Here is a 27,474-nt window from a genome sequence, read left to right on the forward strand (position 1 = left end):
TCATGAAAGGGCTAAACCAATCTCAACGAAATTTTCTGCATTAAGCAATAAAACCTAATTTTACCCTCCTGCATTAAGCAGCTTTTCATTTTATGCCTCATATATCAGTAATGCGACGAAAGGGGCTAGTTGGTTCATGTTGGCTTGGTGATGCGCTTACGGTAGGGAGACGTTACAAAGTACACAGGACACAGTGTTAACAGGACGAGCGCAAAACTGAGTTGCGCTCGTCCTGTTAACACTGTGTCCTGTGTACTTTGTAACGTCTACCTACCGTAAGCGCATCACCAAGTCTGATATATATTTAAAAGATTGCTCGAACAGTTGGGCTTAAAGCACGATGTCTACAAATACGCATTATAGGACCAAGGGGAAGCCGTATCTTTCTGAAGGTCATTTTTAAAGTCACTTAGAATCATATTCGTAACGCAAAAAACCAGACGCAGACAGAAGTAAGGAACACATACATAGGACGGGCGCTAGTTCCTGTATGTGATCCTAGCGCCCGTCCTGTGTATGTGTTCCTTACTTCTGTCTCCGTCTGGTTTTTTGCGCTACGAATATGACTACAAGTGACTCAAACCAACTAGCCCGCGTCACCGCCTTGACATTTTTGAAGCACGCGCCGAGGCATCTTATCAGCTAACGTGTTGAGCTGCTGAGTTCCTGGACGCGGGTACAATTCCCGCCCAAGACGGACGTGTTGCTGGGGTTACCGTGTACTGACACCCGTGTGCTTTGACCACCAAGGGTTCTGTAACCTTGCAGCTGGGTGGTCAAAGTATGTGGGTGTTTACATGAGTGCACGCGCAAGCTAAAAATCCCCAGGTGGTCAAAATTAGTCCGAAGTCTTCCACTACGTCGTGCCCCATAGTCAAGTCGCGGTACTGACGCTTTAAAGCGCGGAGTTTGATCAGAAAAAAAATTACAATGTGTGGAGCTGATTTCCCAAAGCTTCTCGTTCCTAAGAGTCTCATTTCCATTCACCAACAGCCTTCGCAAATGTTATGCCAGGCATCCGGCTTAGTTTAGGCTATACGTCATTCCCATTCATTGCGCTAAATTTCAGCGCAATGTACACGTTAGCTTCTAAGTTGCAAAGCTGAAACAGATGGGCAACTTGTGTTACCATTCGCCAAAATAAACGTGAAGGCATGACGTAGATTCCCATCAATTTCGGTACCCGAGCTCTGGAGGAGGTTATTGGATATAAGCCGCTTTCGCGTTAATACAGTTCAATGCATGTGTATTATTATTACGCTGTACAAATGAAGCTGCCGAAGCATATAGCAGCCCCCTTACGTTTGTCCACATTCGGTTGTCAACGCTGACGGAAACGTCTCGCTGCAGTCTCGATACTCGCGAGAGTCGGAGAGACGAGTGCAAAAGCACACTAAAGGCGCATTCACAGCGGCTAATGACAAATGTCGAGCGACAGATTAGTCGCTAATGGCTGCCTTGCTCGAAAAGCGACCGAAGTCGCTCAGTGAGCGATTCTTCAACTCCACGACTGGAGTCGCAAAGCTGCCAAACCGACCCGCGGCGCAGGAGCATGACGTCGAAATTGCATGTGGCAATACGCTGACGGTTATCTTACTTTTATTTATTTATTCACAAAACCCCCACAGGCTCCAGCAGGAGTATTGTGTGAGGGGGGGATTATACAGTGTATGAGATCACATAAGTGAAGCATTAAAACGATACATGTTATGCTACATAAAGCTATGAAACAACGTTATATAATTGTTAGCGAGAGCAAGCGTGACATACAACTAATAAACAAAATGCAGAGATACTCATTTGTAAGGATACATCACTTGACCACAAGCAATTATACAATAGTTAGTGAAGAGCATGTATATGATTTAATGGAAGGAAGAAGCCACTAGTCATGAAAAAATGGTGGTTACTTCGTGACGAAACAATATAGGGTCATGAATGTTGACAACGTTATCGGGAAGACCATTCTATAATTGAAGTGCTACTGGCAATGCTGATGAGTTAATGCGTTAGTGCGTCCGAAAATGCGTTTGAAGGAACGGTTATTGTGCAAACGGCGGGACGTTCGTGTCGGTTGGGAAAGAGGGAGGGTGGTTACGTGTTTACCGGATGCTATTTTATGAAATAAGAAGATCAAAGCGATCTTTCGGCGGGAATCTAAGGAAGGAAATGACAGCGAAGATTTAATGTGAGTGATGCTGGCATGTCGGCTGTAATTTTTAGCAATGAAGCGCGCGGCGCGGTTTTGTACACGTTCAAGGACGTCGATTAGGTAGGCCTGCTGAGGTGACCAAATGGATGAGGCAAATTCAAGTTGAGGACGAACGAATGCTAGATATGCGAGTGATTTGGTCGATGTTGGAGCGTCGTTAAGGTTACGTTTAAGGTAGCCGAGAGTGCGAGATGCCTGTGCTGAAATTTTATCTATATGCGTGATCCATCATAGTGTGGGTGATAGATGCACGCCAAGGTATTTGTAAGATGATGTGCGTGTTACATGACAGTTATTAAGGGTATAGTTAAAGATGGAAAACGATTTCTTGCGAGTGAAGGTCATCAGCTTACACTTATCGGTATTAAGTGACATTTGCCAGCGTGAGCACCAATTAGTTATGAGATCTAGGTCTTCTTGGAGAGCGAGATGACCTGATGATGAAGTTATCTTACGATAGATTACGCAATCGTCAGCGAAGAGTCGTATATTAGAGGAGATATGAGATGGTAGATCATTAATGTAAATTAAGAATAACAGTGAGCGATACGTGATGATGGTTGTGCTAGCGTCGAAACAGACGCATGCAGAGGCGATATTGGGTGTGATGGAGGACACGTCGCGGTTGCCGATGTGAACATCGATTGCCGTCAGTAGCTCATCGGTTGCCAGTCGCGGACATCTGTCAGCCGCTGGTGTGAATGATTCCAAATGCCGAGACTAAAGATGAGAATAACAGCAATCTCTACACACAGAGAGAGAGAGAGAGAGGGAGGGAGAGAGAGAGAACAACTTTATTAAAAATAAACGAACCCCAGTCCGGGTCCACATTTAAAAAAAGGCAAGGCTTAGCCATCAGACAGGCCTAAAAGTTTCAAATGTCCGAGTATTGCCTTCATGATGTCTGGGGAGGAGTACGCCAGCCACTCCTCCAGGGTCGCAGGTCACAGATTGGTAGGTATGTGTTTAAGGCTCTACACACAGACGACAAAGCGCGGAAAGACTGGAGAAACCAGTGTCTGCGCTTCTGTATGAACGCATACAATGAACGACTGAAAGCTTTCCTATAAAATAACATCACTGCGCGAACTGTTTGTTCGTGAAAAGGCAAGACTTACAAGAACAAAAGCACGCATTCGTGAGAAAACATTTGTGAGGACACATGGCCGAAAGATTATTGCATTGTTTGTCGCATCAAAACCCATCGCTATGCATCGACGAGCGGGGTCAGCATTCTTGCCCTTCTTTTCTTCCGGCGTTGTTGTTTCCCGAGTAACATCTGTGAAAGGTCGCGCGCATTCGCTTTGTAATCTTCAAGGCAGTCCGGGCATACAATACCCAACTAAACCGTACCTCTAAGCCTGTCTGCGCCGTAAATGTCGATTAATACGCCGCGCATTATTGAACCACTGGCAGCGCGATCTTCGATCCGCAGCAGAACTCATTTGCATATAACTGCCGTTACTGCACGAGCCCGCAAATTATGCGTCCCTCCACGCACCGGCGCTGATAAGAAATGCCGAGACCATCCGGCGTCTGCGAGAGCGCGCCACGGGAAACTGCCGGCACCAGTCCAAAGGTCGGCCTCGCCTCTACGTGTACTGCTTTGTTCGCCGCCCGCCCGCACCGAGCCATTCTCATCGCCGTAACCCTACCGTAAGACGTGCGTGCGTGCGTAAGCCAGCGACAACGTTTCACGATAGCGGGCTCCGTGCAGTGCGCACATTGCGCTTCGTGCAAAGATCCCCGTCTCGATATGCAAGGAAGCCTGTTCTGCCTATCAGGCGAGCTGTGCCGGGCTTTCCTTTATCCTGCTGGTTCTGCGGGCCATAGATCTCGCATCTCAAAGCGTACGGTTTTGCCCTAGCCCATGACTGAAGGGCGGCAGTGTAGACGCAGTCATTACCGGCGTTTTGATTGGGGCTTGGCACACTCGGCTTAAATGGGCGGTGCGTACTGGTCTAGCGTTACGCCGGGTGGCTGTAATAATCGTTTATTACACAAATGATATGTTACGATCCGCCGCGGATACCGTGTAGTCTGGTGTGTAACAGGAACCTTAAAATAAAATAACTTTGAAATCGCAAAGGGGGGGGGGGGGGCTGAAATCGCAAAGAGGAGAGAATGAAACAAGTTTGTCCGTTTTGCATGTGTTACCTTATTAAGATTTCTTTTGGATGTCAACCATAGTTCAATGGCAGCATCTGTTTCTACGACTTCTTTTTTTCTTACCGGGTCGCCTAACGGTGTCTCTAGAAAGATGAAGTGAAGTTAAATGAAATGAGTGAACTGTCGCTAAATTTTGGTATTTCCTTTGTTGTAGATTTGACGTTTGTCATGTACTGTCAGATATGGAAAAAAAAAGTTTTTACGATTGTTGCGTGTTTTAAAAATGTTTCCTGAACAATCACAAAGGAAATCATTTATTTCGCTTTCATAGGTCACTGTACTTCAAGTACCAAATGTTCGGCGCATCAGGTCAACTCTGAGTGAACTTTAGATTTTATATACCTGAATCAAAGACATTCCAGTTGGCCGAACGATATCGAGTTCGACAGCGAAAGAAGCCGAGCAACGTGCCGATTGGTCCGCTTCATCGGACATGTTTTACCAGCGCCTGCCGTTGAAACAGATGGAAATTGAACTGTAGTGGTGAGGAAGCATAGACAATGGGGAGTGATGGTCGAAGAAACATATTTCTTCGCTGTTTGTAAGGACTGCGGGGTAGTGGTCGGCGGCTAAGTGCCAAAGGAAGAATTAAATACGTATATGGAATTCACAATCCCCCACACCCGCACGAAAAAAAAAAAAAACATAGATGTTGCCACTATTCGTTATTTTTTATAAACACAAAAATTCCCGTAAGACTGTTGTATTGTGAAACCAACGGTCATAAGAATTTATCCTGCCAGGCATGTCCTTCTTTCAAATGGCGACGTACACGTGTGTACTCAATAATTTCCCAAGGACTTGAAACACACGCATGTCAAGGCCACAGGAGGCAGAAATAAATATAATCACTCGCACGAGTACACCGCCACAGGCTTCGCGGGCAATAAATTAGCACTAGTCAGGGGAAAAAAAAAGGCAAACGCCGAAAGGAGCTCTTTATTTTTCTTGTTCATGAGAGTCTGGTCGCTTGAAAAGTATAAAGAATGCGTGCGAAGATAAAGTTCGACACGCGTGAGCGGTTCGCAAGGAATCAGTGGCTTGTAGCCATCGTTCATGCGAGGCTTTGCGAGGTGTCGTTTGATCTGATGCAGTGATGCGGTGCTAGAACCAATATCGTGCAGTCCTCTGCAAGTGCCCGTGAGCACATCACAGCGATGATCACTACAGGTTGTTTGCAAGGGGCGGCAATGGCGACTGCCTCTTACAGGATCTGCTGCATAATAAATAGGAGCGAGTCTGAGACGGGTGTTTGATAGAGGTAAGCGCTGCTTAAGCTAATCGCTACCTGGTCAAGGATCCTACATCAGTCGAAGAATGCGGACGGCGTGGCTTTTGGGTGAACGCCGGCGTATACCACCGATACGTGAAGACACCCTCCGGAGGGTTTATTTTCTTTGTACACCCGCGGAGATGCTATCGCGTAACTTCTCGGTTTCTTCAAGGACGTTGCTGTTCTTTGATCGCTGCGTGACCTCTGAGACGTGCTTCGACTTTGGTATCGGCTTTCGCATCGGCTACGTGCTCGTCCTGTGCCCTCAGCCCCCGTTGTCTCCCGTTTTTATCTATTTTTCGCCGTAGGGAACGCTAATAATAGTTCGTAGTCGCGAATGACTGCCGCCTTATTTGGCATTCAGGTCCGTTTGCGCTATCTTACACGAGGTCTGCGAACTTTCCTTACAAGTTTCTCACATTCGCCGCCTCCCAAAATACCTCGCGGTCACGGTCACCAAAGATGCTCTAAATTATGCTGAATATCAATCTTCCTCATTAGCTTTCAGTATACATTGAACAAGCTGGCTTTTTTAATGCGAAACACTTATGGGATGTCAACTGGGGCTTCAACAGCAGTTCTTGGGCACACACACACACACAAAAAAAAAACACTCACATCGCTAACAATGGGAGAGAAAAAAATTGAAGTAAAGTAGGACCTAAAGAACTACTACACAAAAGTATAACAAATTAGGAATATAAGAGCTTTTTATGTCTGTCTAGGTATTTAAAAGTTAAATGTATATAAGGAGAAGTTGGTGAATGATTGGGCGCCGGCTGCTCCTCTTACATGATAGTTGCCGTCGCAAAGTAGTGAACAAGTACAAAACTCTACAAATAGGCATATATAAGAACACTCGCGCGCTTAGTCCGAGTACTTCAATTGTCCCAGTTGCTTGCGCTCCTTCAATCTTGTCTGGAAAACTTAATCTAAAAGAAAGCTTCACAAGGAAGCCGTTACGGACACTACGGGTGATACCAGCTCTGGTTAACGTTCTCTAGCCCTCGATTATTTTAGTAACTCTTATCTAACAGTCACCTAATGTTTACTGCGATGCTGGCTTACTGTTCGCTAATATATACCTACTGATGGCTAGGGTTTCCAGTGCACGACACTACGAGCAGCTAATGCTTCATATACACAGCATCCTCTCCTGGGCTCATTAGGCGTAATTTTTCGTTACTTTGTCGCATTAATAACGGCCCAAGCTTAATCCCAAACTGGCATGTTGAAGTCTTTTATTGATTTCATGAAAGGACCGAACGAGGTCAGTATGAGGGTGAGAACCGCAGCTAAGTTAGGAAACAACGACCTGGTCGGTAACGTTTCTCAGACCATTTATCTCTAGCACACGAACGTTGCTTCGTAAACAAACGACCGCTCGATAACAGGCTACATCGTGCAGCTCGCTGTATGTACTAACAACTACATGACGCTCCATTAATGGTTCTGGAGCAGTATTTCTGATCAGATACTGTAGTCGTAAGTGATACAAAGTTGTCGTTGTCTCTCTTTTCACGGCTGGTAAATTGCATTTATCGACAATTGTGCTCAAAGCATACGGCAGATACAAGAGTGTGCGCTGTGGTAAGATGGGCCAGTGGCGTAGGCAGGAATTTTTTTCGGGGGGGGGGGGGGGGAGGGCACGCCCTTGATCCGACGTGGGGTCCGGGCAGGTAAGTGTGGTCGAGTGTCATTTTGTGCTCTGTACACAATGGTAGAAAAAAATTGGGGGGGGGGCAGGGGCCCGGTGTGCCTCCCCCCCCTGGCTACGCCACTGGGATGGCCCTTCTTAGTTATTGTGGTACCATGTAAGAAACCAAGAATATTTCAAATCGAATAATTACAAGAAAAAAATTACACCGTCTCCCGCTGAAGGGGACCATGAGGCGATGCGAAGCCGGAGCACTTGCACGATCGCGTTCCGTTGGCGTTCGTTGGGCATGCTAGCGACCTCGCATCGTGGAACGCGAAGAGGAACGCTACGCGCGTCGTGTCTTCCCTCTAGCCCGGCTGTTTAATTCTCAAAGCGAGAGCGGGGATCGCGGTCGACAGGGCGCGGGGGGGGAGCGTAGGAGAGGAGAGAGAGGGGGAGGGGACGCGCATGCGCTGGCGCTCATCGCGGCGTTGCGCAGGAGAGGGGGAGGGGTAGTGGATAGTGGGAGTGGTAGAGGGAAGCGGAGAGGCGATGGGGGAGAGGGGAGCGGAGAGGAGGTGTGTGGAGAGGGTTTGCATATGCGCAGTAAGGGTGGTCACGCCGTACACTACCACCACCACCACCACCACCGGATTGATCTCTGCCATAAGATGCTTCGCATCTAAAACGAACACGTCGCGGATGATGGAGACGAGGGTTGACCAAGGAGGTTTAAAATAATTGGGGTAGACAGAAATCCGCGGCGCCGTGTGCGTCTGTCGTTACGTGTCGCTGTTTTCGGCGCTGTGTTCTTTTGGCCAAGAATGCTCAAGCCTTGGTAGTTACAGGTCACATTCAGCCTCATAACTGGTACGTTGAGCTTCTACTGAAAGGGGATTTCTTATCGAAATACATATAGTTTTCTGCGGTACCCAAGCAGCGTGCTTTAAAGCGTTGAAGTTTACTTATAGTTGGACACGGATGAGAAATGGCCAAGTCTCGGCACGTGTGACCACTGGTGACGCCTATAGGCGACCGAAAGCGATCTAGTAATAAATTGTAACAATGCAAACAACGAGAACCGTCAAAGTAGTTCATAGGAAACCGTCTGTGATAATAAATCTTCCTAAACACACATGCTCTCTATGCCGTTACTTAAATGAACTACATTTTTTTACTCACAGTAACGTGTTTGAAGCGTTTGTGCTTGTTTAATTACTTTCAAAATAAGTAAATTTTGGCTATTCTTGCAAAAAATAAACACATTTTAAAGTCCATTCAAGTTGTGGTTTCTCTGTTCAGTACAACTCAGCTTTGCCCCTGATTCTAATTTTCTTCATAACAGGTTTCGCGGTTGTCAAATAAAATGTATGTGCCTGTCATGTGAATATGAATGTATGATGAGACATTTTCATCGAATTAAAGCTCTCCCCTTAAGATGAGTTTTCATCACATGAAAACGAAGTAGCCGCCGTTCAGACTAGCAAGGTGTGCGTGTCGGCACGCTGAAAACATTTCACCAAGTGAAAAAGAATTCGCCTTAAATTGCGTGTCGAAAGAGTCAACACCGCCATTCATGGGGTAATCCCTGCATTAAGCGAGTTATAGCCAGGAAATCGACAGGCGAGGACACCGTACAGCACTTGTATCCATAGGCGTGCGCAGGGTTCCCCTACAAAGGGGAGGGGGGGCGAAGTTTTGTCGCAGCGCCCCCCTCCCAATTATGTCAGTGTATGGCGCTGACATTGCCCCCCCCCCCGAGTCGCTGCGCCCCTCCCTTCCCTATTATGTCAATGTGTGGGGCTGATTGTGCCCCCCCCCCCCCCCCCCTAGGTGAATCTAAGTACTAAGACCTAAGTACGCTGGCCTCTGGCATTTCGCTTCACCGAAATGCGGCTGCCACGGCAGGGATTCGATCCCGCGTTGTTCAGGTCAGCAGCAGTATACAACATCTCACGGGTTCATGGAAGGTTTCTGCGAGCGCAGATGTACCTTTCCCTTTTTGCTGTGGGTAGGACCACCACACTGCTGAAGTAAACGAAAAAACCAACTCCGAACCTCAGGCGAGGGGTCAACAGTCGGCTTTTGCACATAGCCCACGTGCTATGTGGCGCAGCATAATATATCTCGACTTTGCAGGCAGGGAGGGCACTACGGAAATCCTTAGTGTGTTTCGTGTTTTCTGCGCCCCTTGTTATGTCATTGTGTGTCAAAGCTAAACAATATGCCACCAAGGTTGAGCGTTTCGCTAACTGGTGTTGAACAATCGATGTTTTCCCCGCGGTTCGACAAGATAAATGCAATGGTCGAGCACATCTATTTGGCACTGCCCAATAGATGTGCCTCACGGAGTTAGACACACGGATCAATCTGTTTGTTTCTTCACTTTCGGTGCGCACCATTAACATTTAAATTAATTTTAATGAACTATTCTGACAGGTAATTGGCCGTTTTGTGTAGTAAACTTGCGCTCCTGCATCATATCTATCGCATACGCCTAATACCTAATTTTTAAAATTTTGTTTTACTTTTGTTGGGGTTTGTTTTAAAATTTATGAACAATCTGGGCTGCTCCGCAAAGAACTTAGTGTCGCAAGGTGCTAGCGCAACAAAAGTGAACATAAATAGTGACATAATGTATGAAGGGAGCTCTGGAGTAACAGAAGCAGTTTTACGAAACAAATTAATTCAAGGTCTCCTATGAGTATACGAGTTCGTGCCTGCCTTAAAGAACAGACGAAAACTGGACTGTTATAACGTTGCATGGCCAGCGAAAGAACATATTGCATTGCGAGAGGCACAGCATACACAATAAGCTAATAATTTACGCCCATCAACGACCGAGCCAGCGTATCGTTAAGTAAAGGTAACCAGGGTAAGCAGCACTTGCTAGATTGATTGGTTAGTTGATTCCTGGCGGAATGGCCCAACCCACTACGGGAAATCGGACATGAAACGTGCGGCAGTGGAAGTTGCGAAAAAAGAAAGAAAAAATAAAGAACAAGAAAGGAAAATGCTAGAAAAATAATCTGTAAAGGAACGAAAATATTGGAGTGGTGATTTTGGTTGCCTTATGGAATGTTAATAAGAAAAGAGTAAAATAATTTTGACTAATCTTTTGTGAATTAAAAGAAGAAGACACGTGGCATGAGGATTCCCGCATTTTCGATTCGTTCATCATCTTCTTCTCTTTCATTCTTCTACATCCCCTTTCCCCTTCTCAAGTACAGGGTTTAGTTAACTTCTCTGTATTTCGTTTGTCTTTATTTCTCTCTCTCTCTTTTGATTCGTTCATAAAATAAATATACGCGGCTGTTGCAGAGACCCAGTGCCGACACCCCCTAGAAGAGTAATTGCGATGCAGAAAGCTGAATCCCAAGTTTCCGAAAATAAGTTTTCTGACATTTGTGCCTTCGATTTTTATATCTGCGACGTTCTGTGAAGAATTACTCCACGCTTTCTGCTTCATTACAATAATGGCGTTGAGAGGAAGAGCCGTAACATATTAACTTTCTCGCTTTTCTTTCAACTTCACCATATGCTCTGCCTGTCAGTACGCGCAACAGATTTGACTTTCTCGCGTTTTTAAACGCCTGAAAGCGCCTCGGCACACGTGGTGGTCAGTTCTAGTAAGCATGAGGGACGCTTCTCTTACTTCGTTTGTAACAGGACCGTTAACTCGCAAGATTCCTCCATTAATTTACCCGAAGCCTGCGACGTGCGCGCCTGAGAATAGGTGCTAGATGGGATGGCCGGCGACGAAAGGTGAACCGTTTAGACTTATCGACGGAATATAATCCGCGAAGCTAAAGAAAGAAACGCCTTGATCCCCCAATGTGATGCTAACGCGCACCTCTCGCATTTTGCGCTAAATGGACACTGGCTCCCGTGCACGCTTCATTCTCGTCTTTCACTTCATTTTTGCCCGCGAAGCGACACGTGCATAGATCCATGAGCGGGAGAGGAAAAGAAAGTTCAGGTTAATCACGCGAGACTGCTCAGCCAATGAGCTACCGGACACGTTGACCGCATAGGCACGCGACGTTCGACGCGCGATCCGCGTGCCAGCGCATTGGTTCTCGGTCAGCCCAGACGGTCGGCATCCACCAGACACGATGGACGTATCCACGGACACCGCTACCCTGGGCCCCAATGCCGACGCCGTCCTGGAAGCCAACAAGGCCGCCAGCCAGCCTGAGCTGGGAGACGAAGGCGGCGTCGCGGGCGTGCCGAGGAGGTTGTCCCGGGAGGCGGCCAAGCCTTCCGGCGAGGCGATCCGCACCCCGAACCCTGATGAGGTGCTGTCCGCGACGAGGCTCGTCGTCGAGGAGCTGCCCCGTGCCGAGGGCGAGGGCGCGACTCCCGTCGCCGCCGACGCGAAGCCCGGCGACGTCAAGGCGGCTGCGCAGCCGCCCGCGGATGCCGAGGTCGCTTCGCAGACCGACGACGAGCTGACCAAAGACGTGAAGAGTGACAAGCCCGCGTTCAGCGCCGAGCCGGACGCGCCTCCGCCGACGCGCACCTTCACCTTCAAGGTGGGAAGCCTCGCCTAGGGTCAAGATGGCTGCCGGCTGCGCGTGAAAGGCGTCGGAAGGAGCTAATCGCCGGCACCCCTCATCGAGATAAGATGGCCGCCGCTTGCTGAGCTCTGCGCGTCTCCTTGCCCTGCTTCTGGCGGGACGCAGTCGCTTCCTGGACTGACAGCTATTGCCTAGAGCACAAGTCGATGAGAATAAAAAAACAAAAATTGTGCTGTCGTTCCCGCCATCACGCTTTCTGTCTGATTTCTTTATTGCCTGTACGTTGATGTTGCGTAGCGTGAACGGGGAAAGCCTCGCTGCTGTTAGCACTAAGGGGTGCAGCGCACTGGTCAGTTAGCCCTTGTAAAACGGTCAGCATAAGCCTTGACATTGTAACATTGCTGTTGCGCCATTATACTCGTTAAACCTCGGGAGGTCTCGGACGTCGCGCCTCCACAACTACACCAGAAGCGCGTCGTAGCTCTTGTATTTGTACTGACCTTTAGAGACATTTCTGCACTGTGTCATGGCGATCGGATGAAAGTTGTCTGATCGAGGCTGCCCGAGACCGTAAGTTATGTGTTACGTAAGAGCGGGTGTCGGCTCATACGCTATAACACCCACGACGTCAAGCCGTGGCGATCAATTCATAATTTATTCCGATTCGTTCCGCCGTGCTCATTCCGTTAGTGTCGCACCGTCGTCAATGTTCTGGCCTCTTCGCCTTGTCGTCTCCGCTGCGTTATGTTATCTCGCCGCTACCATCGCGCGATCACGCTTACGATGTTATCAGTCCGTTACGTTGTAGCGACGCGATGCTGGCGTCGGCAACACGCCGTCGTTGTCATCCTAAAGTCTATGTCGTGTACTTGAAGGCCGAACCACTACCGCGATGCCATGGCGGCGCCACTCCCTGTCCTCACTCCAGTTTCACGTTCTCATAGTGACCCTACGCTGTCGACCTCATGCAATCGTCGTACCTCTAAACATAAAGGTACAACGACTGTATGACGTCGTACCTCTAGTACTACGACGTTCTACCTCTCATGTAGTCACACCATTTTAGTAGTCAGTCGTCGTTTCGTCGTCGTTACGACGTCGATTGGCGTTCCATGCACAGGATGTCGTCGTTACACAGTTGTCGTCATGCTGTCGTCGTCCTTGGAATATTGTTCCTTCGTAGATACGCCGCCATCGCGAAGCTAACGCTTTCTGTTTATTGCAATTTCATGTTCGTCCTTATATCGTCGTTATACGTATGACTGGCATGATCGAACGTAGAATGTTCATGTCGAGCGAGACATTTTCTCGGTGTAAAAATGTGCACAGCTTGATCGTGTGATCAGTTACTTCAAAAATGGTCGGTGAACAGGTAAATTGTTTTTCGGAGAGACCTTATAAAGTATTCCCTCAAAATTGATTCCACACTGAGTGGGATCAATAAGATTTTTTTTAACGGTAGCTGTTTGAGCTCGCCGTTTTTCCGTTTTAGTATAACAAAAAATATCATCATCATGAACGGCCTCTGCCGTTATAGCACGTGCAACGCTTTAACTCGGCCGGCGCGCGCTCTCTTCGTCCTCCTCTTCATCTACCGCTTCGCTCCCTGAACATGTGCGCCCGGCGCGTGCTTTCCCACTTCGCCGATTTGCCTGGCATGAGACGTAATATCTCGGATGGGCGAGAGAACGAGCACAAAGAGAGAGAGAGAGAGAGAGGAGAGAGAGAGAGAGAGAGAGAGAGAGAAATAGAGAGATAAATAGAGAGCAAGAAAGGGAATTGAGAGAAGATAGATAGAAAGACAGAGAGAGAAATACACAGAGAGAGAAAGAGATAGAAAGAAACAGGCGCACGAAAGAGACAGAAAAAACAGAGAGCAAGGCAGAAAGAGAAAGAAAGAAAGAGAGAAAGGAATAAAGAGGAAGATTTAGATAGAAAGAGATAGAAAGAGGAAGCGAGAAATAGAGCGAGAGAGAGAAAGGGTAGAAAGTGGATAAAAGATAGAAAGCTCCAGAAAGAGAAAGAAAGAAATAGACGCAGATAGAAAGAAAGAAATGGAAAGAAACACAGACAAGAAAGAGATAAAAAAGCAAAGAAAAAGAGACAAAGAGAAGAAGAAAGAAAGAGATAAAGATAGAAAGAGAAAAATAAAGAGAAAATAAGGAAGGCTGCCAAGCGCCGCTGTTCTTTCAGGCTTGGCAGCACTAGTGTCAACCTGCCTTAATCTATTATAGTTGATTTCACGTTTGTTTGTTTTATTTCCTACATTAAGTGTGCTCATCGTCCACGACCATGGCTCCGGAAGCAGTGAGGCCGTCAACATAGCGAGCACCGAAGATGCACTGCTACGTAACGTTGCCCACATCGATATTTCCGTGCCTGCTGTGTTTCGGGCTTGGCATCGTCTGTATATGGCCACGTCACTGAGTATATTTTCAACTGTTATATACTGCATGCTGGATGACGTGTGCTGCTGTACTAAATTCCGTAAGATAGTCTAGCTTGTTGCGAAGATGTTGGCATTTCTTTCGATGCCTCCCCCATAATATATGCACGCTGATATCTCAAATATGGTGGTTGAAGCGGGCTTGTGGTTGCGTACACATAGTTTTTAAAGATGTTTAGTTGCCTGCTCTTTTAGCTCTATGCCATTTGTACAAGTTTGTAAAGCTGTCAAGCCTACTAAGTGGTTTTTGCAAGAGCCTTCGATGTAGTAAGGAAAGCCGAGCTAGTTGGCACGAATGCATTGTGTAAAAACGCGTCCCTAGTGTGTCCCTGTGTGTTTCTTGCGCTGTTCCACAAAGCCTTCTAAGACACTGCGATGTTTTACAGCGAAACCATATATAACTGCGCCATTTGTAACTCCGCCAGCAATTATAGGCTCAACAGATAATTATCGTCATCATGAACGGCCTTTACTTTGAAATATTAATAAAAAAAGCGACCGTATCCACCCAGACTGAGCTTAAACGGCAGCTGGGGAATAGGGCGAATCGGTTGACGTGACCGCAACCCTGAATAGATAGCAGGGAAACCGTATGCTATACGGCTTCCCTGCTAATTCACCGCAGCACACACTGGAATGGGTCATGCATTTTATGAATTGGCTTTCCCGGTGAAGGGAAAAAAAATTGGAAGATGCTTGAGCTTCGTATTCAAGAGTAGAGCGCGACAGCCTAATCGGGCCCCGTGCGCATTGCCTTCTCAATCGCTAGCCTCGCTTCGCTTCTCGTTGGCCACCTCAGCCGTACCGCAAAGAGAGGAACGTCTGTGCGCCTGTAAACTGGCCCTTTCAAACTGTCCCGGAATACCTACTGCAAGTAAAGTTGCGAAGTACCCACTACGGCATTATTCTTCCTTTTGTGACTTGGCGAGGTGCCCACTACGCGTCCGTAAGGCAACACGCGCACCCGCGCAGCCGCACACGTCGATGATGCTGTTGTTGATAATAATAATTCAGTATGCCTTTGTGCTTTGTAATTGGTGGGCGTTTAAACCAACCACTCGTTGCGTAATGCAGATGTTTTGACGCCTGGTGTAATTCTACGCTTCTACCACGCAATATTACATGCGTTAATGACGCTACTCGCACTGCATAACATTCATATAGTGTTTTTTTTCCCCGAGAAATTTCGAGAACAGGCGTGGACGTGTGGTAGAACACCTGCTTGCCGCGCAGATGTCCTGGGTTCGACTCGCGCTCGAACCGAACGTTTTTCCTTATTTTTTATCGGTGTCCAATTTTCGCTCACGTAAAACGCTGACTTTTTTGCTCACAACCAAAGACGCCGACGCCGACACCGGAACGTCTGCGAAACGAGCTCTTTACCGCTACCGCGTTAAGGGATCGCCCAGGTGTAAATATATGTCCCATGACTACAACAACAAGCAAGGCACCGTCCGATTCATGGCCTATCCCCGGAAGTGGGTTGCGCCAAGTGTCTGAGGAACAACAACACCAACACGGCTATTTGGCCTTAAGAAGCGCCTGTCCTGTGTGTGTTCTCCTCTTCTTCCCCGTTTACTTCGCGCTTCTTAAACATAAAACGATGACTACAGCCCTCCTATCCCCCATATACATTTCCTTTTTCCCCTTCTTAGTAACTCGCTTACCATGTCTCTCAAGGTGCTGAATGAAAACAGTAGGCAAATATAATCGAAATTAGAGGCTGAATGTCCCGACATGCCACCGCGAGGACTTTACGTAATTCCGTTCATCACGGTCTTTATGTTGAAAATGCAGTTAGTTTGCAACGCCTCAATGTCGCAATGCCACAAGCCATTTATTGGGTTACATTTTAGCGCAAACTATGGAAGAAAGCACGGGAAAAGAGTAGAAGAAAGCAGAAAGGTCGAGCGCTCGACCTTTCTGCTTTTTTCTACTCTCTTCCTGTATTTTCTTTCATAGCTCGCGCCTAAAATGTACCTCATAGATTTCAACCAACTAGCCCAGCAACAAGTCTTACTCAAGCCATTTATTCGGGCGCACGTATGCACAGTCACAACAGTTTGCGTGCCTCTTTGCAGTGTTACGCTATGTCAGTTCCTGAGCTCAGCCACGTACATTTTTTACCTCCACTATGTGCGATATTTGTGACTGCAGGCGCGGCCGCTACTGCGAAATGACACATGCCACTCTTTGAAGTCGCTCTTCTTAGAAGCCATAAGTCACCACAAGCACTTGATACTCTTTTTCACCATAGACATGAATAAAATAGTGATGTACTACATGCGTCCGCGCTAATTAGTTTGCGCATGATTTCGCTTTGCAGAGAATGGCGGAGGAACTCGACTTCCCTCATGTCCTTCATATCATCCACTGCGGAGAAGACGACACGAAAGCTAACGTGTCAGCTGCAACTTTGCGTTAATTAGCACGGTAACTATGAAAGGGCCTACTGTCCACGCTCATCGAAAAAGCGCGGCTTCCAAGCTAAACGCACATCGGCCCTGCAGTCAAGTAGCCGCCGAGAATGTCTTGTGATTCGTGCGAGGCGTTATCACAGTGTGATAGTCAGTGGCATGACAACTGTGAAGCTATCCGATTGAATACATCGATGTACACTAGGATGGAGAACAGCGGGAGGAGTGCCTGTGCCGTTCTTGCAGTCTGGACCAGGCAACTAGCTGACGAAACGGATGGCTTTCTTACGGGCAGCACAGTGGGAGACGGTGCTGCCATCGATGAGTCTTCGATCGGTGGCCCGACACTGACGTTGGCGGGGAGGAACATCTTGTCTTTCATGCGCTCCAAGAGCGGCGATGCCGGCAGTGCGAGGCAGCTTCCCGCCCTGGGGCTGGTTCCCTCCGGACAGCGGCAGTGCCCTGCGCGGCACACGGCGTGGGCGGCTTCGCACTCCTTCTGGTCGGAGCACTCGGCGCCCAGGCCACTGCTGGGGCACGCACGACTGATTGTCACGGTTGCGCCGGTAGTCGTCGAGACAGGCGCAGCGACCCTTGGCGCTGCACACGCTGTTCTGAACAGCGTACGAGCACTGCTCGTCGTAGTGGCAAGGCCAGCCGATGTAGCCGAACGAGCGGCACGTCGTGTGCCGGGAGTTCAAGGGCACCGGGAGAAAGTCCTTGCATTCGCACTTGCCGAATGTGCAGAGCGCGTTGCGCGCTTCGCAGTCACCGCTGTCGATGCACGTGTTGTTGAACGAGCCAGCAACTTCTACGGAAGCGCGGGCGTCCGAGTCGTCGATGTTGGCGACGCACTCGAAGCTGTAGTTGCCGGTCGTCGTGGGCAGAACCTCGAGCCTCTGGAGCTTCAGGCGTGAGATGATGACCTTGAGTCCGCCGTCACGTTTGGAGAAGGCCGTCTCGGTGCTGACGAACTCTTCGGGCGCCCGACCGTTCACACGCCACGTGACGCTGGCCGCGGTCCTGTAACCTGCTAAGCAGTACAACTCCACGGAGCTGTTGTCCATGGGCGTCTTGTAGACGGCCGCTCGCTTGTACACAGCTTCCACGTCGGGTACTTCGAAGTTGGTTGCCGAGCCACCACTAACAAGGTGAACATCGAGGTCTTTGAATGTGCCGAACCGCTTGCGCAGGAAGCCGTCCGATAGGCTGAGGTGAGACTTGCGGGGCCTTCTCGCTAACTCGGGAAACGCGTATGCTTCCTCGACCACACTCCGCGGGCTGACAGCGTGTCGCGGGGACTCCTGACGTCTCTGAGTTTCTCGGTGCCTGATGCGGTCTTCGCGGGTCTTCTTCGTTTGAGCCGGCGTACGCGCGGCGACGGTGGTGAAGAGAAAGCCCTTGGTTGCCAACTTCTGGATCAGCCGGGTCTTGTCTACCTTGCGAAGTCTAACGAATAGCTTCCGGCGGCGGGTTGGGTAGAAGGCCAGCGAGAACGCTGTCGTAGGGGCGGCCGTGCTTGTCGTCGTCGTTGGCGTCGTGGTGGTGGTGGTAGTCTTACGTGTCGTAATGGTGGTTGTGGTCGTACTCGGCAGTTTGTAGAAAAGTTTCCTCGTGAAGCGGCGCAGACCGACGCGCCTCCTTCGTGGCACGAGGCTGCCCGGATGGACTCGCATGCGACTGATATCTGCCGTCCTAGTTTTGCCCGTGGCGTTGGAGAAGACCTCCCGAACAGCCTGACCGGAAAGCGCAATGTGATTGTCCAGCATGCTGCTGCTGTCATCGTGCAGAAGATCTCGGAATCCGTTCGCGCGCTGTAGAATACTGCGAAAGAAGTCGGCCGGCTCTGGAGCCGGCGGCAGCGCGGCTTCCACTTCCTGTGGCCTCCCGACGCCGTAGAATCGCGGCCACTGTTTCTTCAAGTCATTCTCTTTCTCTTTCAGACGCTGTTCGTCGTGCCGGAAACGATCTTCGAAGGCAGGGGGCAGCTGTCGCTTCCGGTTCTCCTCTTCCCAGGCGCTCTGGAAGCTGCGCGGGTAGACGCTAGCCGAGCTCGCGGCGGTCGCGACGCACATGAGCAGCTGCAGCAAACGCGGCGCCACAAGCATGGCTGTCGCAGCGTGTGTACAGATACACGAGGACCGGCTGCTCACCAGGTCCCGGGACGGCGCGTTTTCAAGAACGCCTCGACCTCACACCTGGGACGCCGCGGCACCGACGTCGCAGCGTCCTCGTCGCTGCGAGATCATGGCGGCGCCATGCGGACACAGATCGGATCGGCACTACCTCGTGCTTCGGAGGCCCATTTTCTTTCTTCTCCCCTTCTGCCGAGCTATATCGAATTAGTGGAACGCTTTGGTATTTTGACATTTTGGCCTATCACGTATACGTTACTTGCATTTATGATCCTTTTTAAAGCCCACAAGGGCCTCGCTGCATAGGTCACTTATTTAATATCGAATACTCTGGCTATCCTCCACTTGACAGCACGTGATCAATTCATAACGATTCCTGAGTACCGGTACATTTTTTCATCAGTGTTTTTGGGCCCGTCGCGACTCAACTGAGAGTGCGTTAAGGCAAACAAAGCAGGAGTTTTCGAGCATTTAACCGGGTCATTTTCGTAGGCGATAATTAATGTCTGCGAACTGTAGATCAATGGGCAGCACACGAGGTACCATCGAGCGCGGCTTTCACAAAAGAGATCATGGCAGTTGGAGTCTGTGAAGGCGGCAGTCCGGACATAGGACTGCTGATTTATCGCTCCAACTGATTTATCGCTCTCCAGGCGCAGCTTACTGGCTAACAAATGTTTCTTTCCCCTCTTCCCCGAGCACTGATAAATGTGCCAGCGTATTATTATTTCTAGGTTTAGGTGTTCAGGTCTGCGGGTATATCGCCGGAAAGACCCGTCTCCTATACCTATGCCGTACCCTTTAGGCCTGACGTTACCGTAGGCACTATCACAGCCAATCTATTGCTGTGGCCTCAACACCTGGTCTTGTTTTTGTTGACTGATTAGATATGGCTCACACCCACTATAGAGCAGTCGACAGGCGGGCGAGACGGGGGCAGCGTAGGAGAGGAGAGAGAAGGGGAGGGGACGCGCATTCGCTCGAGCTCATCGCGGCGTTGCGCAGGAGAGAATTTCGGCATGTCTAGCCCGCGTTTCAGAGGAAGAGTGGAAAGGGGGAGGGGAGAGGGAAAGTGGAAAGAGGGAAAGTGGAGATGGGGAGGGAGAGGGAAAGTGGAGAGGGGAAGGGGAGAGGGAAAGTGGAGAGGGGAAGGGGAGAGGGTGAGTGGAGAGGAGGTGTGTGGAGAGGGTATGCGCATGCGCAGTAAGGGTGGTCACGCCGCACACCACCGGATTGAGCTCGGCCTTAAGATACTTCGCATCTAAAAGATGGCTGGTCCCTCCGTCACAGGAATTGCCATAACATGAAAGTGAAGCGTGTCGTCACAGAAATAGCTGATTGTTTATAGTGCCCTGGCAGATGAGAGCTTGTACAGTGTCTACTGTTTGGCAGATATAGCACCGCTAAATTTGGACGCACCCACGTTGACGCCTAGTGGCACATCTCCGTATCGACGACTAACGCCAATGCAATAAGGTACGAATTTGGGCTGGTTGGTTGTGGCGGAGTATATATGGGCAGACTGGAAGAATAAAACACATTTGGTTGTTAGTCAGCGCCGTGGTTTGTGTCCTTTCTTTGTCCCGTCTTTTAGCGCTGTTTCTAAAGTTAACGCCAATGATCATGATTCAACCCTTGCGGTAGCTGAAGTTGTTAAGATATACCTGGACATCGCATATGGGTGAATCCCGCGCGAAGATGGCAGCAACAAGCACATAGTAAACACTGATACTCCATATGCACTCCTTCAAAGCGTCGTGAAACGCGAAGAGAAACGCGACGAGCGTCGTGTCTTCCCTCTAGCCTGGCCGTTAATTCTCATAGGGCGAGCGGCGAACGCGGTGCTACAGGCAGGCGAGCGCCGGAGAGCTATTTTTTAATATGGATGGATTCTATGACCGATGGATGGATGGATGCTATGAGCGTCCCCTTTATAACGGGGCGGTGACATGTCTGCCACCATGCTCGAAGAAAAAAGAAAAACTTCCTTGTTTCATGCTGGCCTAATACCTTGTCTACATTGATTAAATCTATCTTATTATACCAAAAAATTTATAAATTCACGGTCTATCTCTCTGCCTCTTAAGGCAGAATGACCTTATTCCCCCCCCCCCCCCATTATTTATTTTTGTACTTTATCTCTACTCTTCTGCCACCAATACTCTAACCGTCTCTTACTTATTTCTATCGCGGACGTGTTCAGCTTTCCATTGTTGTCCCTAAAACCCAAGGCTTCCTGTAGACTCGTGCCCACAGGTATACCTGGGTGAATATCGCCACATTCAATCAGTACATGTTCCATCGTTTCCTTAGTTCCCCCGCAGCATGTACAGTGTTCGTCTTCGTTACTGAATCTCGCTTTATAACTTCGCGTTCTAAGGCAGCCCGACCTTGCTTCAAACCGTAAAGCGCTTCCCCTTGAATTATCATAAAACCTTTCCCTCCTTATTTCGTTTTTTCCCTTTCGGTAGTTACTCAGAGCCGGCTTCTTTTCCATCGCTGTCATCCAATAAGTCCTCTCCGCCTCCCTGACCTTCCGCTTAATGCTCCCTGTTGCCATATCGCCCGCACTGCTAGCCGTATATTTACTGGTGAGCCTCCTAGTTCTCTTTCTCCACTGCGTGTCAACGCTTTTTCTATACAAATGCCTGAAAACCTTCTCTGCCCATTCTCTGTCTTGGTCTAAAGCCGCCACCTCGCGGTGTGTTAAAGTGTTGACGACATTACACTTCTCCTATTAGAAATGCACTGAATGGCATGGTCGTAGCAGTGGCGCGTTTCAGGAAGAAATGGCGGAGGGAACGAAGATTTTTTTTTCGACCCTGGTGGCACACAAGTCCGTGCTCCGTTATAAAGGGGACGCTGATAGCATGCATGCATGCATGCATGCATTTGTCCATCCATCCTTCCATCCATCCATCCATCCATCCATCCATCATCCATCCATCCATCCATCCATCCGTCCGTCCGTCCGTCCGTCCGTCCGTCCGTCCGTCCGTCCGTCCGTCCGTCCGTCCGTCTGTCCGTCCGTCTGTCCGTCCATCCATCCATCCATCCGTCCGTCCGTCCATCCATCCATCCATCCATCCATCCATCCATCCATCCATCCATCATCCATCCATCCATCCATCCATCCATCCATCCTTCCTTCCATCCATCCTTCCATCCACCCACCCAAGAGCACTGTGAGATGAAAGTGTGAAAGATAAAAGGTGCGTTCATGCAGCCTCCGTTATGTGTTTGACGGTAGCTGAGTGGGCTAAACACCCGCCCGACCTTGTCATGGACGGAGAGGTCGTGGGTTCGACTCCAGTCAAGGGAACTTTTTGTTACAGTTCTTTTTCTTTGACATCTGATGGCGTTCATTTTGCTGACATATTTCCATGACGGAAGTACGTCATGAAAGTCTTGGTGGAACCCACCATAAAACACTATCGTGTTAAAAAATTAAAGAGAAACAAGAAAGGCCGCCCCGTTCGGCATTTCCTTGAGGCTTGGCACCACTACTGTGAAGGTGCCTTAATTTTTTTCTAAATTCTTACTGTTATGTCACATTTATGTTGATCGATATAAATGTGACATAGCAGTAAAAATATGGCAAAAATAATTATTACAAAATTGAAGACTATCGCACAGTTACGCAGACGTCCCTATGACATTATCCTGTTGACGAGGCTTCCCAAACAGAGGACGTTTGAAATAGGAATGTCCTGTCGAATTCAAGGGAGCTTCGGGAAAGTCAATGGCTGCCACGGACTAGAGGGCCGGAGCTGAGTCCTTAGAGGTTTGGAAAATAAAATTTTCATCATCATCATCCCCATTGCCATCGATTAAATGATAATTTTAGAGTACATTGCTGGATGAAAAGAAGTGACGGCATGATAACAAGTAGCCTTCTATTGACTAATTATTGTCATAAAATGCGCACAAGCGGGAAGCCACCACATCCACCCTATGCATGTAATATAGATGCGCATAACACGGAAACTCCACAGCGTATTTCCGAGAAGTCTATAATTGCAGTCTTCAAATGCTGCAGAAATTTCTATTCCGACGGAATTGTAGAGGCCGGCACTCGTTTAGATGCGCTAATATTGGATTGCAAAGGTACCGCATGACTCCAAGGCTCAGTAGTTATGGGAGCTGACACAAGAAATGTGGTACGGAGAACTAAGAGCCGCTCTTGTCAAGCTGTTCAACATTTCATCATTTAGGCCTTAATGATCAGGCAGCCGGACCAATCTGATCAGGGTCAGGTGAGAGGAAATCAGAGAATGAAGCGAACGTGATACGTGCGAGAAGCAATTTGCTGTTAGAGGTGAACGTACAGACAAGAAAGTCTTTACTGCCCCGTATTGTCGTCGTCGTTTCGATACTGTGGATGTTTCCGTAAAGAGGTGTATATTTGATTATTCGAAATAAGACACGTGCATCTTGCGTCCAGCGAATACCGTGCAATTGTCTGTGAATAATATTGCTCACCAAACCAAAATCATTGTTACGGAATCAGATAAGCTAGCGAGTGTGCATTCTTGGAAAGCTACACAAGAAATTGACTTATAGTGCCAAGCATAAGCATGCGCAGTATCAAACCCCCATCCCCCCTCCTTCCCAGCCATTGGTCGAGTCCGAAAGAAAGGAAGCTTCTCAGTGGATGCAGAAATGAAAATGAAGCGATGACGTGCTACCCAAGACGGCCTTCCTTTGGTCCCCTGCTTTCCGGGTGTAATGATGTGAAGTAAAGAGCTCACGAAATGCAACTCAGAGGTCCTCGGCAGCCATTGTCGACAAAACCTGCATGACTATAACCTCAGTGGCCATACTCCTTTCCATTAAGCCATGACGGGACACGTCCTACTGCATAAATGTATGGCGCAGACTTGGTGCCCCCTTAGATTGTTAAGGGGTGCCCCTCCCCCTCACCCCTTTGCGCAGTCCTATTGGTCCAACAACTAAGGCACGAAAAGGGAACCGGCCTGCTGCTGTTGTGATAGATAAGAAAAGTTCAAGAATATTGTATAGTAACTAGATTCAATAAGCAGGTTTGGATGATGAACGACTAAGGCTTTTTGCGCACTGAAAAAAAGTTTTCCATCTCAAGTACTAAAAATGCAACCACTTGTTCATTCCGCGACGTTGCGTTTCCTTTCCCTTTATTACAATTACACGCCCACGTGTTCTCATTCCTTCTTCATTTTCTTTTGCCAATCAGGCGCCTAACTCAGGATTTCATGTGTTCCCTGCAACTAAGCGGTTGCTCTTGGATACAATGTACCCAACATACCGTCTCTCATGTACCGCGCATACCGACTGACTGCAATTAGCTTTCGCAAAAGTCCTAGCATGAAAGAAAATCTCTTTATTCGAAGGCCAAAGTTTTGGGCGTCCGTCTTGCTTATCTGCGTCGTGATTGCGCACAGTTCTCCTCCAGAATGCACTGCCATCCAGCTTAAGTTTTCGATATAGCGGTTGGCCAAGTGTAAGTGACACTTAGGAATTAATGTGAATCTGTTTACAGAACTCGTGTTTTCACGTGTCGCTTCCGGAGGTCAACTACAAGTCGGTGCACAAGCTTGCGCTATACGCTCTATTTCGCTTTTATATGTAAGGGCGGTTTTAGCAATGCTATTTCAGGTGCCATACGAGACACCCACGGCGCGTGCGTGCCGCACCCTCGGTGAGAAATCCGGGATGTCCGAACACATCTGGCCCGTGTCGTAGGCTAGCGGAGTTGGGAGGCGGCGATACTTGTGTACCCCTCACAAAGAACAGCGCTCCCGCAGGAAGTTTGCCCAGCCGCGGAGGATTCAGTCGCTCAATCTCATTCAATTCGAAACGAATGAGAGAAAAGCAGCTGGGTGTAAAGCAAACGGTACGAGACTGTCGACGATGGCGCTGCAGTCGCGCCACCGTCGACGCCAACAACGACACGTGACCCTTGGCTCTTCTATGACCGACGTACTTTCTCTCTCCGTCTGGCTAGCTTCGCTAATGGAACAACCGACAGCCAGCGCGCCACAGCGCGCATTTAAGTGTATGTGTTGACATCTATTTAGTGCATACGACTACATTCTGAAAAAACCAACAAGGAAGTCTTCATAAGAACACCCCGTTTGAAGGTGTCAGCAAAGTTCACGAAGCAGGGCACTGTACTGTGGAAACCTGTCTCACTCAGATCTGTTGACCACTCGGAACATGCACATCCCAGCGTTCTCAAGGAATGCCATCTTCTGCGCCCTTGTCCTGGCTCCCATGCATTTTGGAAACCAGCCCGATTCCTACGACGAACGGTGCGGGCCCGTATTCAGCAGCCAGCGACGCTTCGGTGCCAAGCACCTCAGCAGTGAGTGCGGATAAACTGTTGTGGGTGGCATCAATTCATGCGTGTTTTAATGTTTATACAGCGCCGAAAGCGAGCTAACTCCAGATTCCGAGCCTTCAAAAACGTATGATTAACATCAGCGAGAGAGAGACAGACGAAAGACGCAGAGTTTAATCAGATACTAGTTTCGGGTTTGCTTCCATCAACTCGTTTAGAATATAGGGGTTGGAAAGAAAGCAATAGAAAGAGAGAAAAGACAAACAAAGGAAAATGCAGGAAGGCCGTCTCTATGCGAGACGACAAGAAAGTTTGGCCGACAAAAGAAGTGCTCAGGAGAAGCGCTATACATAGGGTGTTTATCGTAAATGCGTGTTCTAGCAGGGCATCGAACCAGTTTATAAATGTTTTTTTTTGTATAACAAGTTTAAAGCTGTCGTATTATGAAAGGTGACATTTGAATCTAGAAATCGGTATTGATGCGTCGAATAGCATTTCCGGTAAAGCGAGTGCTCTGTTAAATAAGCCTAAACTTGCACATAATTTCTTATTCCGTAAGCATCGTACTTCCATATGAGAATCATGGGTCCGATTGTAAAGTAACGCGTGACACAGTACAAGTGGGCCGGTTGTAAACTAAATGCAGCGCTGAACCGCAAGAAAGTCGCGGCATAGCTTTCACAGAATATTTTGTTTATGGACAGCATACAGTTATTGTAACAAGTAACTGCATCGTACAGCTGGCGCAAAAAGAGAGCAGGACTGTGCACTTGGTGCAACAAGTAACTATACCATGTCAAAGGCTATTACTTAGTTTACCATTCGTGCCTGCCGCTTCATGTAGAAAAGAACGGTGGCGAGTGTCTTTGCCTACCGTATTTACTCGCATATTAGAGGCAGGAGTTAGCACTGGCTAACATCGGCTAGCGTCGACTAAATTCAGTAGAATTCAATGCAATTTACGTAGCAACACATAAAACGGTGTGTTTAATGCCCCTTCGCAAGAATGCTCTAAGCATACAGCTTGAGTGAATCATAGCATATGGCACTTGGTGAAAAGATGACTCAAAATAAGAAAGACGTACACAAGCACTTTCAGCGCTTTTGTATCTCTTTACGGCTTCGTGTCGTCTTTTCACCAGGTGCGCACTAATATACGCTCTAATGATGAACCAAATAGCCCACCAGTACATGTTAAGCTTTACAACAGCCAGGCGAAACAGAGTTATTGTGGAGTAATGGCGGTGAAATGATGGAAATGATGGAGAGTGTTCGAAGAATGTTGTAAATGTGAAGTGATGGACAATGCTGTCTAGTGTTGGCTGAATATGAAATTTACGCCATTTTAAAAATAGTACAACTGTATGGGCTGAGTTGAGAATGTCATTTGCTTTCCGCATGCAGAAATGTCCGCTGGCGCAAAGGAAGCAATCATGAAGTGCCGAAACATAACAGAACGCTCCGCGCTACAGGTGGGTTGTCTGCTGGATGTCTCATGCCGTGCATTCTTGGATTTTTTAAAATTTATTACATACTGTAGACACTAGACTGGCCCTGGCATGGTACGCAAAGACGGAATAAAACCAAAAGAAAAAAAAACTTGGAGGGCGCTTGAGTTTCGCCTTCAAGAGTAGAATGGGACAACGTAATCGGGTCCCGTGCGCATCGCCTTCACAACTGCTAGCCTGGCTTCGGTTCTCGGTGAATGCCTCAACCGTACCGTAAGGAAGCGAACGACTGTGCGCGTAGCATTGGCCGTTGACATATAGCCAATGTGACATGTAGCATGAAAAAAAAAAGCCCTTTGTCATAGAATGTTCTTGCGCCAGAAAAGTTCCTGAAGGCAGAAGATCATTCAATAGCGACAGCCAAAATAATATTATCCAAGGCCTTCGACTTAAGGGCACAGGGCAAGCCCTCTATACGTCCCACGTATTTTTGACCATGTTTAAGGACCCTTTTCTGAGTAACTAAAGGGGATATCCACAAAATACATATATCATTTCCTTCCAAATTTTGCGCTCTTTTAGCTGTACCAGATGCAATAGAATCTGGCTAATATTGCACTGTACCAGATGCATAAAATCTGGTACCCCCCGAAAAAAATTTCTGCTTGCGCCACTGACCGCAAGCACGGCGCGCATACGAAGGGCTTGTAATGAGGTGCTTGTTCACTCAACGCTTTCTTTCGGGAAAACTGGCTTTCACCCACAAAACAAATTTTTAAGAAAAGCATGAATATGGAAAATATACACAAAGGAATACACTTTCCAAATGACAGAATTTTTTCTTTGATTATAAAAAAATTTTCCTTACCCTGTGTCCTTAATAGAAAATATTCTTA

General features: G+C 48.2%; 1 protein-coding gene across 1 annotated transcript in view; it reads left to right on the forward strand.

The window, feature by feature from the left end:
* Positions 1-24,766: 24,766 nt before the first annotated feature.
* The window catches only part of LOC119395975 (uncharacterized), a 31,430-nt gene continuing 28,722 nt past the window's right edge, over positions 24,767-27,474 (forward strand). The window contains exons 1-2 of the mRNA XM_037663004.1: positions 24,767-25,154; positions 26,535-26,602. Coding sequence (XP_037518932.1) covers positions 25,007-25,154; positions 26,535-26,602 — 216 coding nt within the window. The 5' untranslated portion in view covers positions 24,767-25,006. The remainder of the gene's footprint in view (positions 25,155-26,534; positions 26,603-27,474) is intronic.

Source organism: Rhipicephalus sanguineus, chromosome 6 (genome assembly GCF_013339695.2).
Source record: "Rhipicephalus sanguineus isolate Rsan-2018 chromosome 6, BIME_Rsan_1.4, whole genome shotgun sequence".
NCBI classification, from domain to species: Eukaryota; Metazoa; Arthropoda; class Arachnida; order Ixodida; family Ixodidae; genus Rhipicephalus; species Rhipicephalus sanguineus.